Source organism: Aotus nancymaae, unplaced genomic scaffold (assembly GCF_030222135.1).
Source record: "Aotus nancymaae isolate 86718 unplaced genomic scaffold, 86718_ANA_hifiasm-v0.15.2.pri h1tg000011l, whole genome shotgun sequence".
Lineage (NCBI taxonomy): Eukaryota > Metazoa > Chordata > Mammalia > Primates > Aotidae > Aotus > Aotus nancymaae.
In genome coordinates, this window is record NW_026988422.1 from 3,503,633 (window position 1) to 3,516,434 (window position 12,802).

General features: G+C 38.9%; 1 protein-coding gene across 4 annotated transcripts in view; it reads left to right on the forward strand.

Moving 5' to 3' along the window:
* The window catches only part of NXPE3 (neurexophilin and PC-esterase domain family member 3), a 42,196-nt gene that overhangs the window by 13,369 nt on the left and 16,025 nt on the right, over positions 1-12,802 (forward strand). For all 4 annotated transcript variants that reach the window (XM_012476716.2, XM_064374572.1, XM_012476711.3 and 1 more), the window contains exon 4: positions 8,668-9,422. In XM_012476716.2, the coding sequence (XP_012332139.2) occupies positions 8,668-9,422 (755 nt within the window). The remainder of the gene's footprint in view (positions 1-8,667; positions 9,423-12,802) is intronic.

Below are 12,802 nucleotides of genomic sequence, written 5' to 3' on the forward strand. Positions count from 1 at the left end.
GGTGTCTCTGTCATGAAATCTTTGCCCATTTGTCCAGGATGGTATTGCCTAGGTTGTTTTCTAGTGTTTTTACAGTTTTGGATTTTACATTTAAATTTTTAATCCATCTTGAGTTGATTTTTGTATATAGTGTAACTAAGGAGTCAGTTTCAATGTTTTGCATATGGCTAGCCAATTATTCCAGTACCAGTATAATTTTCCTCATTGCCTGTTTTTGTCAGCTTTGTTGAAGATCAGAAGATGGTTGTAGATGTGTGGCCTTATTTCTGGATTCTCTATTCTGTTTTGTTGGTCTCTGTGCCTGTTTTTGTACCAGTACCATGCTGTTTCGGTTACTGTAGCCTTGTAGTTTAATTTGAAGTCGGGTAACGTGATGACTTCAGCTTTGTTCTTCTTCAGCTTTATTCTTTTTTGCTTAGGATTGCCTTGGCTATTCAGGCTCTTTTTGGTTCCGTATAAATTTAAAAATAGCTTTTTCTGGTTTTGTAAAGAATGTTGTTGGAAGTTTGATAGGAATAGCATTGAATCTGTAAATTGCTTTGGGCAGTGTAGCCATTTTAATGATACTGATTCTTTTTATCCATGAGCATGGAATGTTTTTCCATTTGTTTGTGTCTTCTCTGATTTTGTTGAGTAGTGTTTTGTAATTCTCATTTTAGAGCTCTTTTACCTCCCTTGTTAGCTGTATTCATGACTATTTTATTCTTTTTGTGGCAACTGTGAATGGGATTGCCTTTCTGATTTGGCTCTTGGTTTGGCTATTGTTGATGTATAGGAATGCTAGTGATTTTTGTACGTTGTTTTTGTAGTCTAAAACTTTGCTGAAGTTGTTTATTAACTGGAGGAGCTTTTGGGCCGAGACTGGGGTTTTCTAGATATAGAATCATGTCATCTGCAAACAGAGATAGTTTGACTTCCTCTCTTCCTATTTGGATGTCCTTTATTTCTTTCTCTTGCCTGATTGCTCTGGCCAGAACTTCCAATACTATGTTGAATATAAGTGGTGAGAGGTGACATCCTTTTCTTGTGCTGGTTTTCAAGGGAAATGCTTCCAGCTTTTGGCCATTCATATGATGCTGTCCGTGGTGTTTTTATATTTAAAGCAGGTTTCGTCTAGCTAGTGTGTAATTGGATCTTGTTTTTTATCCAATCTGACAGTCTTTGCCTTTTAGTTGAGGTGCTTAGCCTGTTTACATTTAATATATTTTTTGAAAGCATTATGGTTACATGTACCATTTTGCTGTTTGTTTTATATTTATCCCACATCTTCTTTATTCCTTTCTTCCTTTTTTGTGCCCCCCTTTTTTTCATATTAATTGACCACGTTTTTTTTTTGTTTTTTTTTTTCCCCTGGGCTTTTCCAGTGTGGCTGGTAAGAAGTACTATTCCTGTATAAACCTAGGTTATTGTTCACTTTTTTTTTCTCTCAGATAGTTCTTTACTCAGCCTCCAATAGTTTCCTTGTACACATATGCTAATCATCACTCTGTTGAATACTTGAGTGGGACTCTCTGTAATGTCCTGAGTTATTTTCTGCACAGTTGTTCTGCTTTCCTGTGAATTATAATCATCATGGTCTTTAAGACTCTCAGCCTCATCTCCTTGCCTTGGGTAGTTTGCCATGCTCCACCAGGGCTCCTCTCCCTGTGCTGCAGCCTGGAAGCTCTCTCAAGATCTAAGTAAAGGAGAATCATAGGGCTCACCTCATTTGTTTACTGTCTCTCGGGCATCACTGTGTTTTATTGCCTGATGCCTAGTGTCTGGAAAACCATTGTTTTATGTATTTTGGATTTTTTTTTCCCTTGAGTTGTTTCATCATGTGGGAGGCTAAATCGCATAACTGTTTCTCTATCTTGGCTGAAAGTGGAAGTTTGAGGGACTTGAATTTGAGGAGAAAGAGAATATAGAGATGCGGAGGAGGAGGAGAGGATGAGATCTACAGCACAGACGGAGCATGCAACCTTCTATAGGACAAGGAACATGAGTGTATTGTGAGTATTCTTGTTATTTTATTAAGTATATAGGAGGAGCCGTGTTCCTTCTTCTGACCTAAGAGGGAAAGAAAGCTGTTATGATGGTTGGCAATGCAGATACATTTGCTGCCAGAGAGTAGGACATTCGGGGATTTTCTGGCTGTGAAGGAGATGGAAGGTAGAAGGAGGGTGGAGCCCAGGAGGTTTGTGTATAGGGGTTTGAAATAATGGATTTCTAGATGGAGTAGGACGGCAGTGGGACAATAAATTTCAAGACCTTAAGTGTGCATGGCACTCAGCTGCATTGGTTTTGTGAGTGTGTATGCTAATTTTGTCATATTCAACAGACTAGGTATTATAATAGAGAACAAAAGATAGTTGTGTAGATCTTGAGAGAGGAGGAGGAAGGTAAAGAGAGAGACAGAGGGTAGGCTACAGTCCCGCAGCAGTAATGTTATAACAGTCAGGGGCCGGGTGTGGTAGCTCACGCCTGTAATCCCAGCACTTTGGGAGACTGAGGCGGATGGATCATGAGGTCAGGAGATGAGACTATCCTGACCAACATGGTGAAATCCCGTCTCCACTAAAATATATATATATATAAAATTAGCCAGGCATGGTGGCATGCTCCTGTAGTTCCAGCTATTCGGGAGGCTGAGGCAGAAGAATCGCTTGAATCTGTGAGGCAGAGCTTGTAGTGAGTCAAGATTGCACCATTGCATTCCAGTCTGGTGCCAGAGCAAGACTCCATCTCAAAAAATACCCAACAAACAAAAAACAGTCAGGAAGGAATGTTAGAAAATTCCCCTTTTGTTCTACTTTAGTTCTTGGAAACTTCTGTACTTAATGCCAGTTAAATGCTCTAATTATCTGAACAAACTAACTCTTCTCTACTGAATATAGAGGAGGTATCAATATTGAATAAACAGTTCTGATATTGAAAATCAGATGCTTCTTTTAGTGGAGTGAGCTATAAGCGTTTTCACCTGTCTAAAGAGGTCATCTCGTCCAGCATGATACTATTGTCATGAATTTTAAGCCATTTATTACTATGATGATCATGGATAAAGAAGCTTAGAGTAAATGGGGAAAAGACTCTGAAATTTGGCAGTCTCTCACTCCCTAATTCCTTTCTATACTATGCTGCTGATCCTCTCTATACTCTTTTTATGATTGGAGTATATGATCATTTTCTAAAAAGCAGACTCAATTTTAATTAAAAATATTACGTTAGTCGGGCACAATGGCTCATGCCTGGATTCCCAGAACATTGGGAGGCCCAAGTGGGCAGATTACCTGAGGTCAGTAGTTTGAGACCAGCCTGGCCAACATGGTGAAACCCACCTCTATTAAAAGTACAAAAATTAGCCGGGCGTAGTAGTGGGTGCCTGTAATCTCAGCTACTTGGGGACTGAGACATGAGAATCACTTGAATCCAGGTGGTGGAAGTTGCACTGAGCTGAGATTGCACCACTGCACTTTAGCCTGGGCGACAAAGTGAGACTCCATCTTAAAAAAAAACAAACCCATAATGTGAGAAAGAGGTATTGGTATCAATATCTAGCAAAAGATTGGAGGGAGAATTGCAGTCTTTTACTTCTCGGATGAGCTCTCATTGAGCAAGGCCTGCATTTTTTTTCTTTTGCCTTATTCATTGATATTTTAGACATGTATTATAACACCTGTGTATTAGGGCTTTGGGCTTCAAGTAAAAGACACCTGATTCAAGCTAATGATAATATATATTATTCATTTGAATAGAAGTCAGTAGATAGGTTGGGCATAATTCTTTTGGGAGCCAGCCTTTGTTTGTCTGTAAGCCTCTTAACTGTGCCTTCTTTTGTGTTACCTTTTATCTGCGGCATCCTCCTTCATGGTTGGTTGTAGGATGGCTGCCAGAGCAATAGGGTGGTTGTCTTCTTGTACATGTCCACCTGAAGAAACAGTTGTTCTCTTGAAACCATCTCAAGATACTACTTGTGTCAGGCCAGCTGCTGTGGCTCATGCCTGTAATCCCAGCACTTTGAAAGGCCGAGGAGGGCAGACCACCTGAGGTCAGGAGTTTGAGACCAGCCTGGCCAATGTGGCGAAACCCCATCTACTAACAATACAAAAAATTAGCTGAATGTGGTGACACGCACTTGTAATTCCAGCTACTCGGGAGCCTAAGGCAGGAAAACCGCTTGAACCTGAGAGGAGAAGGTTGCAGTGAGCCAAGATTGTGTCACTGCACTCCAGCCTGGGCAACAGAGCAAGACTCCATCTCAAAAAAAACAAAAAAAAAGATATTAATTGTGTATTTTTCATTTGCAAGTGAAATTCAAACAGCTGTTACCAGGGGGATTAGTGGTCCTTGGATTTGGCTGCATGCAAGCATAAGCCTCCAGCAACCTCTTCTGATTCTCATAGTCCGGAATTGGGTCACATGCCCATTCTGAACCAGCCATTTACCTGAGACTACCCCTCCATCAGTTAGGCCCACCGTTGAGCTGATAGGTCAGCAAACAGCGTTGCTGTGGTTCAGTGGGCCAGGAGTGAAATGGATGTGGGACAGGCAGTCACCATGTTCACTCCAGCCCATAGGTTATGATGGCTTGAGGAGTGAGCCATCTGTTTGCTGTTTCCTCTTAGCCCTAAACCTAAAAAGATGGCAGGCGTGAAGTTGCCCCTATCTTTAGGAAAATTAAGCAAATTGACATTTTCACATTTTTTTCATTTGCAAGTAAAATGCAGGGGAATTACCACCCAGTGTTTGGTGATTTCTGGATTGGGTTGCATGTGTCAGTCAGTTGGCCTTGGAGAATTGGTGTGGCTACCCAGGGAACAAGAGTGAGAGCGAGCCAGGAATTAGGAAGAGAGGAGGTATGTTATGAGCACATGGTGCATGATTTGGACCTTAATGGTGTGTCACAGACTTACAACAACTAAACAGGAGAGGGTGGCTGGAACATTTCCTGAAAGGTAATCAGTAAGGTAATAAGAGAATTTTTCAGTCAGTTTTGTTTTCCCCATGCCGCTTTTTAAATGAACAAATACTACCATGTGCCGCTTTAAAATAAAGGCTCCTAAATAAGATCTTTTAAAATGAAAATGTATATATGTTAGTATAAAATGAGAGGGGGAAAAATACAGAATCTAAGAAGAGCATTAAACGTTATTGTATTTTGAGATTATTTTTACCTTATGTAGGATTTTGAAGTGGTTTGTCATAGGTGGGGAGCCCGAGGCCTTGTTAATGTTTTGCTAGAAACGAGGAAATGCTATAGCTATTGAGAGAGATGTTTGGTTTTGCTCTGCTGTTGTTTGTTCCCTGCAGTTTAATTGCGTAATGTAAGATACAGTTTTCTACGTTTTAGGTAGATTAGTTATATGCCTCAGGTTAGGTCTATAACTTTTTTCCTGCTCATTTGTTCCTCCATCCTGTTTACTAATAAAATAACTCATGGAATGTATAGACATTTCAAAGAATAGAGAATGGCATTAAGCACACAGTTGGATCCCCTCCCCATTCTTTACTCTGAGTGAATGTAATTGCTTATTTTTAATTGTTTGGCACTAATTATACATTGTTTAGCACTAATTATACATTACTAACTTGTATCTTGATTTGTAAACTTTATGAGGTATCTCCCAACTTGTTCATATGAGGTAGTGTAGCACGGGTGGTTAAGAAAACAGGCCTCACTTCAGACAGCTTGGCTTCTAATCCTTTGCTGCTTCTAACCTACATGGCCTTGAGCAAATTGTTAAGCTATTCGTCGTCTCAATTTCCTTGTCTATAAAATGGACATAATAACAGGACTTATCACATGTGATAATTTGAACATTGAATTTAAAGATTCATGGATACTCTTTCAAAGAGTATCCATAACATAAGGGCTCACAGTAAATATTGGCTGTTTCTGCTACTACTGAATTTTTCTTTTTCTTTTTTTTAGGCACAGGGTCTTACTCTGCTGCCTAGGCTGTTGTCATTGCTCACTGTAACCTCGAACTCTTGGGTTCAAGCAGTCCTCATATATATATTAAAAGAAATATATATATATATAAAATAATAACTATTATTTTCCTTTTTAAAAATATTTGAGACAGAGTCTTGTTCTGTTGCCCAGGCTGGAGTTTAGTGGCATGATCTCAGTGCACTGCAACCTCTGCCTCCTGGGTTGAAGCAATTCTTGTGCCTCAGTCTTCTGAGTAGCTGAGATTACAGGCATGCACCACCACGCCCAGCTAATTTTTTGTACTTTTAGTAGAGACGGGGTTTCACCATGTTGCCCAGGCTGGTCTCAAACTCTTGAGCTCAAGCAATCCTGATCCGCCCACCTCTGCCTCCCAAAGTGCTGGCATGAACCACGGTACCTAGCCTAGTTTTAATTCATGTTTATTTATTTGTTAGAGACAAGGTCTTGCTCTGTTGCCCAGGCTGGAGTTCAGTGGTGGGATCATAGCTCACTATAATCTGGAGTTCCTGGGTTCAGTGGTACTCCCAGCTCAGCCTTTGATGTAGCTAGGACTACAAGCATGTGCCACCATGCTTGGCTAACTTTTTAAAAATTTCTTATAGAGATGAGTTCTTGCTATATTGCCCAGGCTGGTCTTGAACTCCTGGCTCAAGCAGTCCTTCTGCTTCAGCCTTCCAAAGTGTTAGAATTACAAGCATGAGCCACTACGCCTGACCTACTACTGTTAACATAATGAAAGATAAGGTTTCTGCTTACTTCATTCTTTTTCCACAATTTGAAAATTAATTTTATTTCTATATATAACATAAAATAATGTATTTAGACCTTTTATTTCCCCAACAGCATGAGATAACATATCTTAACTTCCTACTCTAAGTGATGAAGAAAGCACGACTTCGTTCTTTTATATTTGTTTTCCACTAGTTACAATATTACTTTTGCATCATTAGGTGCATTCTTTATGGATTGTACCCTTCAAGGAATTGGTCCATTTCATCTGGATTGTCAAATTTGTGGACATAGAGTTGTTCATAATATTCCTTTATCCCTTTAATGTCCATGGGATCTGTGGTGATAGCCTCTCTTTCATTTCTGATGTTAGTAATTAGTATCCTTTCTCTCTCTTTTTTTTTAAGCCTGGTAGAGGCTTCTCAATTTTATTGATCTTTTAAAAAAAAAGCTTTGGGATTAATTGATTTTTCTTTATTGATTTCCTGTTTTCAACTGCATTGATTTCTGCTATCATATTTTTAATTTTTCTTCTGCTTATTTTTGGATATTGTTTGCTCTTCTTTTTCTAATTTCCTAAGATATAAGCTTACATTATTGATTTTAGGTCATTTTTCTTTCCTAAAATATGTGTAGTACTATGAATTTCCCTCTAAACACTTCTCTTGCTTTATCCTATAGTGTTTAATAAATTATATTTTCACCTTCACCTAATTAAAAATATTTTTAAATTTCTCATGAGATTTTGTATGTTGTCCATTTGTATACCATTTTGGGATTTTTCCAGCTATCTTTCTATTATTGATTTCTAGTTTAATTTCATTATGGCTTAAGAGAAGATACTGTATGATTTTTATTTTAAAAATTTGTTAAGGTGCATTTTATGGTCCAGAATGTGGACTGTTTTGGTTACTGTTCCACGCGACTTGATAAGAAGTAGTTTACAGATGTCAGCTATATCCAGTTTGTTGATGGTGCTGTTGAATTCAACCATGTCCTTACCGATTTTCTGCCTACTGGATCTGTCTATTTCTGGTAGAGGAGTGTTGAAGTCTCAGACTATAATGTAGATTCATCTGTTTCTCTGTTAGTCTGTGCCTCACATATTTTGATACTCATTGGTTAGGTACATACATGTTAAGGGTTGTTACTTGTTTTGGAGGATTGACTCCTGCATTATTATGTGATAACCCTCTTTATCTCTGATAACTGTCCTTGCTTTGAAATCTGCTCTGTCTGAAGTTAATGTAGCTACGACTGCTTTCTTTGGATTAGCGTTAGCGTGGTGTATCTTCCTCCGACCCTATTAATGTAGCTACGACTGCTTTCTTTGGATTAGCGTTAGCGTGGTGTATCTTCCTCCGACCCTATTAATGTAGCTACGACTGCTTTCTTTGGATTAGCGTTAGCGTGGTGTATCTTCCTCCGACCCTATTAATGTAGCTACGGCTGCTTTCTTTGGATTAGCGTTAGCGTGGTGTATCTTCCTCCGACCCTATTAATGTAGCTACTGCTGCTTTCTTTGGATTAGCGTTAGCGTGGTGTATCTTCCTCCGACCCTATTAATGTAGCTACGACTGCTTTCTTTGGATTAGTGTTAGCGTGGTGTATCTTCCTCCAACCCTTTACTTTGCTTTTTTCTTGGCGTCTCCCCCTCTTAGGTTAGACTGTGTGACTGGAAGGGGCTGGAGTTAGGTACTTCCCTTCTCTCAGTTTGGTTAGGCTCTGATACAAAGCTCCAGTAGGCTAGGTTCTGATAAAGTAGTTTCTCTTCAGCCGCTTTGTTAAGAACAACACAGTGCTCTGCATACTTCAAAATGGGTCCTATTTCCTTTCCCTTGCCGGAAACCCCAGGGGATTTTTCTTTGATATATACTGTGAGAATCTGATTGAGCTCCTGGAGCTAAAACTCACAGATATATGGGAAGCCCTCTGTGAATTTATGCCGAAAATACAGAGACTTATACAGTGGTAATTTCTGTTGTTTGTGTCTTCTTCTTCAGTACTTGGACCATGAGACTGTTTCAGCCACATTCATCGACAGCAGTGGGCAGTTTGTTTCCTCCCAGGTGACAAGAATTAGCCGGAATCCCTACTGTGGCTATGATCAGCAGACCCTGTCCAGCCAGGAGCGCATGGAGGAGGACTCCTTGCTGGCTGCCTTGCACGGGCAGGTTCCAGATGTGGGCCCAGTCCCCTTTGTGAAGAGCACTGACCCTTCTTCCAGCTACTTTGTTATCTTGAACTCTGCCACCTTCTTTAAGGTCGGAAGCCAGCTGGAGGTACTGGTTCATGTACAGGATTTTCAAAGAAAGCCCAAGAAGTATGGTGGAGACTACCTGCAGGCCAGAATTCACTCCCCCAAGCTGCAGGCCGGGGCTGTGGGCAGGGTGGTGGACTACCAGAATGGGTTTTACAAAGTTTTCTTTACTTTGCTATGGCCAGGCAAAGTTAAAGTGTCCGTATCTCTGGTCCACCCCAGTGAAGGGATCAGAGTTCTTCAGCACTTACAGGAAGATAAACCAGACAGGGTCTATTTCAAGAGTCTCTTCCGTTCAGGAAGAATTTCTGAAACTACTGAGTGCAACGTGTGTCTTCCTGGGAATCTGCCCCTGTGTAACTTTACAGACCTCTACACTGGGGAGCCCTGGTTCTGCTTCAAACCAAAGAAGCTCCCTTGCAGTAGCAGAATTACCCATTTCAAAGGTGGATACCTGAAGGGTCTCCTAACTGCTGCAGAGAGTGCATTCTTCCAGAGGTATGTGCTGCTTTTTCTTGGGGATAATTTGAAGAGTTCTTTTCCACTGTCCTTGTCCCATTTAGGAGACTTTGTGGTATTGGGTATGTGTTTCTTATTTCTCTTACAACTTGACCCAATTCAGAAGAGATACTGAATTAAAAAAAAAAATACATTTGTATTTTTCCTTAGTGTTTTAAAAGTGAAGCTTAGTGCTTATCCAAGTCCAAATTAAAGACCTTTTACCCTTGAATTTTTGTTCTTTACCCTTATATCTGTGTTTTACTTTCAAACTACATAGCATGTTTACGCAGTAGCTGTGTAAGCAAAATCCCTTATTCACAGAACAGATAAAAAATGATCCAAGGGCCAGGTGTGGTGACTCATGCTTATAATCCCAGCACTTCAGGAGGCCGAGATGGGAGGATCGCTTGAGCCCAGGAGCTTGAGACCAGCCTGGGCAACATAGCAAGGCCCCATCTATTTTATGCAAAGAAAAGAATAATCCAAGAACAGGGCTGGTAGGGCTAGTAGTCAGGCTGGTATTTTATATTTGTATCTAATGAACTGAAACTTTTAAAAGTGATACAATATCAGTGTTTAAAATCATTTGAACATATTGATTAAAAAACTATGAATATGGCAACATTGCTGGATGGACTTATTAATAATAAGCATAGGAAGCTAGGAATGCCACAGAAAATTATATTTTTTAAGCTAAATAGTTGTTAAAATTATTGCAGTAATGTGTTCAAATTTCTGTTTCAAATATAAGCATATTTTGAGCTTGATAAATACATGGAATAATGTTCAGAAAGGAATATGAAACCAATATGAATTAAAATTTGTGTTTTCTTCAATATTCTATAACATCACTAAGAAATAAAAAATTGTAAAAGCTTCTTGGTTTACAAAGTACCATTTTGGCCAGGGGTGGTGGCTCATGGCTCTCAGCACTTTAGGAGGCTGAGGTAGGAGGAAGGCTGGAGCCCAGGAGTTTGAGTGTGCAGTGAGTATGATCACAGTTGCACTACAGCCTCGGCAACAGAGTGAGACCCTGTCTCAACCAGAGGAGTACCATTGTTTGAAATAATGTATACATATTTTTTACTTTTTATTGAAATATATTGTTTTTAAACATTCCTTGGTAGAGAGGATTTTTTTGTTGCCTAAAAGGGAGGTATTTTTGTTAAGTACATCTGGGCAACCTAAAAATTTTCATAGTTTATGTCCACTCATTACTGGATGGGAGAAAAGTTGCTATCATAAAGTATGTGGTTTGTAGGCGCTCCTAAAATAAAACCCTTGAGTTTTCCACCCTGTAGTCAGCTTTTGGTCATACCAGGTTACGTACATATATAGTAGATTCATGCCATACTTTTAGAAGGCCAGCAGAGGGAGCACTACTCAATGTACAGTGTTTACTGCTGAGAAGACTAGTATTTTCTATGGCTCAGTACAAAATGAAAACATAATTAAATTTCAAAATCAAAACAGAATTTTTCATTTTATTCTTGGATTCAGGTTTCAGACATGCTGTTTATCAGTGACTAAGCAGATTATTTTATTTCTGTGTACTTTTTTGCCTATGTATGAAGACTACTCATTTACCCTATTGTAGAGGATTTGTTTGCAACAGGGTCTTGCTTTGTCATCCAGGCTGGAGTGTAGTAGCATGATTATGGCTCACTGCAGCCTTGACATCCTGGGTTCAAGCGATTCTCCCACCTCAGCCTCCTGAATAGCTTGGACTACAGGTTTGCACCACCACACCCAGCTAGTTTTTGTATGTTTTTCAGAAATGTGGTTTCATTATGTTTTCTCCTTTTCAGAAATGTGGTTTCATTATGTTTTCTGGGATGGCCTAAACCCCTGGGCTCAAGTAGTCCCCCTGCCTTGGCCTCCCAAAGGGCTGGGATTACAGATGTGAGCCACCATGCCCCATTAGAGTTGTGTTTTTAGATTTTTAAATTATGGATACATACTACTTGCATATATATATTTTTTCTTTTTTTCATTTTCCCCCAGAACCTAAAGTATAATACTTGCATATATTTTTGAGGTAGATGTGATATTTTGATACAAGCATATAATATGTAATGATCAATTCGAGGTAATTGGAGTATCCATTACCTCAAGAATTTATCATTTCTTTGTGTTAGGAACATTCCAGTTCCACTGTCATAGTTGTTTTGAAATATATAGTAAATGATTGTTAGCTGTAATTCCCCTATAGAGTTTGTTGTCAGTCTACATAGTGGCCTAGCAAAGAGGGAGAAGCACAGTAATTTACTCAGATTCCATGTGGAAAATAGATAAGGGTTAGAGAACTAAATTAGTGTGAAACTTAAAAGTATTTCTGACTGTAAATTCTACTATTCAAAACAGAAAACACCCATGAACCCACGAGGATAAAATAATGTGTTTGTCTCTGCCCTTACTTGCATGTCCTGGGTGAGGCTGGTTGATGGTACATTGTTGTAGAATAATTGCAGAATTCTACTGACCTGGAAGTTTGCTGAGAAAACAATGTTTGTGGTGGCATAAGGTTTTGGAAAGCAAACATTTGACAGAGTCCTCATAACTGATTTTCATTTTTCTGTCCCTTGTTCTGTTAAAGTTCTGAAGTATTACATAAGGCTGTCTGAAAAGAAAAAGAAAAATACTGATACTGATTTTTTTTGGTGATTTTTGGGTTTATTGTTGTGAACTTATGGCCCAAATATGTTGAGCTGATAACCTTTTTTACTTCTCTTCCTTGGTGACTCATAACCTTACTTAAATCAGAAAGAATTAAGAAGCTTAGCCTTGGTATTTGGTTCCGTAAATGACAGTTGAACAATTAAAGGATGTCATCTTTGTTCTTATAAGGGAATAAAAATGTTACTTTTGGAAAGGACAGCAAGTCTTTCCTTAAAGATCCAGTTAATATAAGGGCAGGCCTTTTAAAAGAATGGGCTTATCACCTAAAACATTTCCCTTTATTTTAGCATGATTGCTACTTTTTTCTTTTTAACTTTGTATTAAAAAATGGAATCTTTAGAAACATTGCAGGAATAATAGTGAACTCTTAGATTCACTATTATTAAGTTTTGCCACATTTTGTTCTATGTCTCTCTGTTTATATGTATCTGTGTATAATTTTTTCCCCCTGAACCATTTGAGAGTATGTTGCAGATATCATGGCACTGCACTCCATAAATATGCCTCTTCTAAGAAAATGGACTTTCTCTAACATATAACCATAATGATCACATTTGGGACATTTATCATCATTACAGTACTATTATCTAATGTGCAGTTCATATTAGATATTCAAGTTTCTTCAGTTGTCCCAGTAATGACTTTTATAGCTATCTTTTTAATTTTAACTAATCTAATCTATGATTACACAGTGTGTT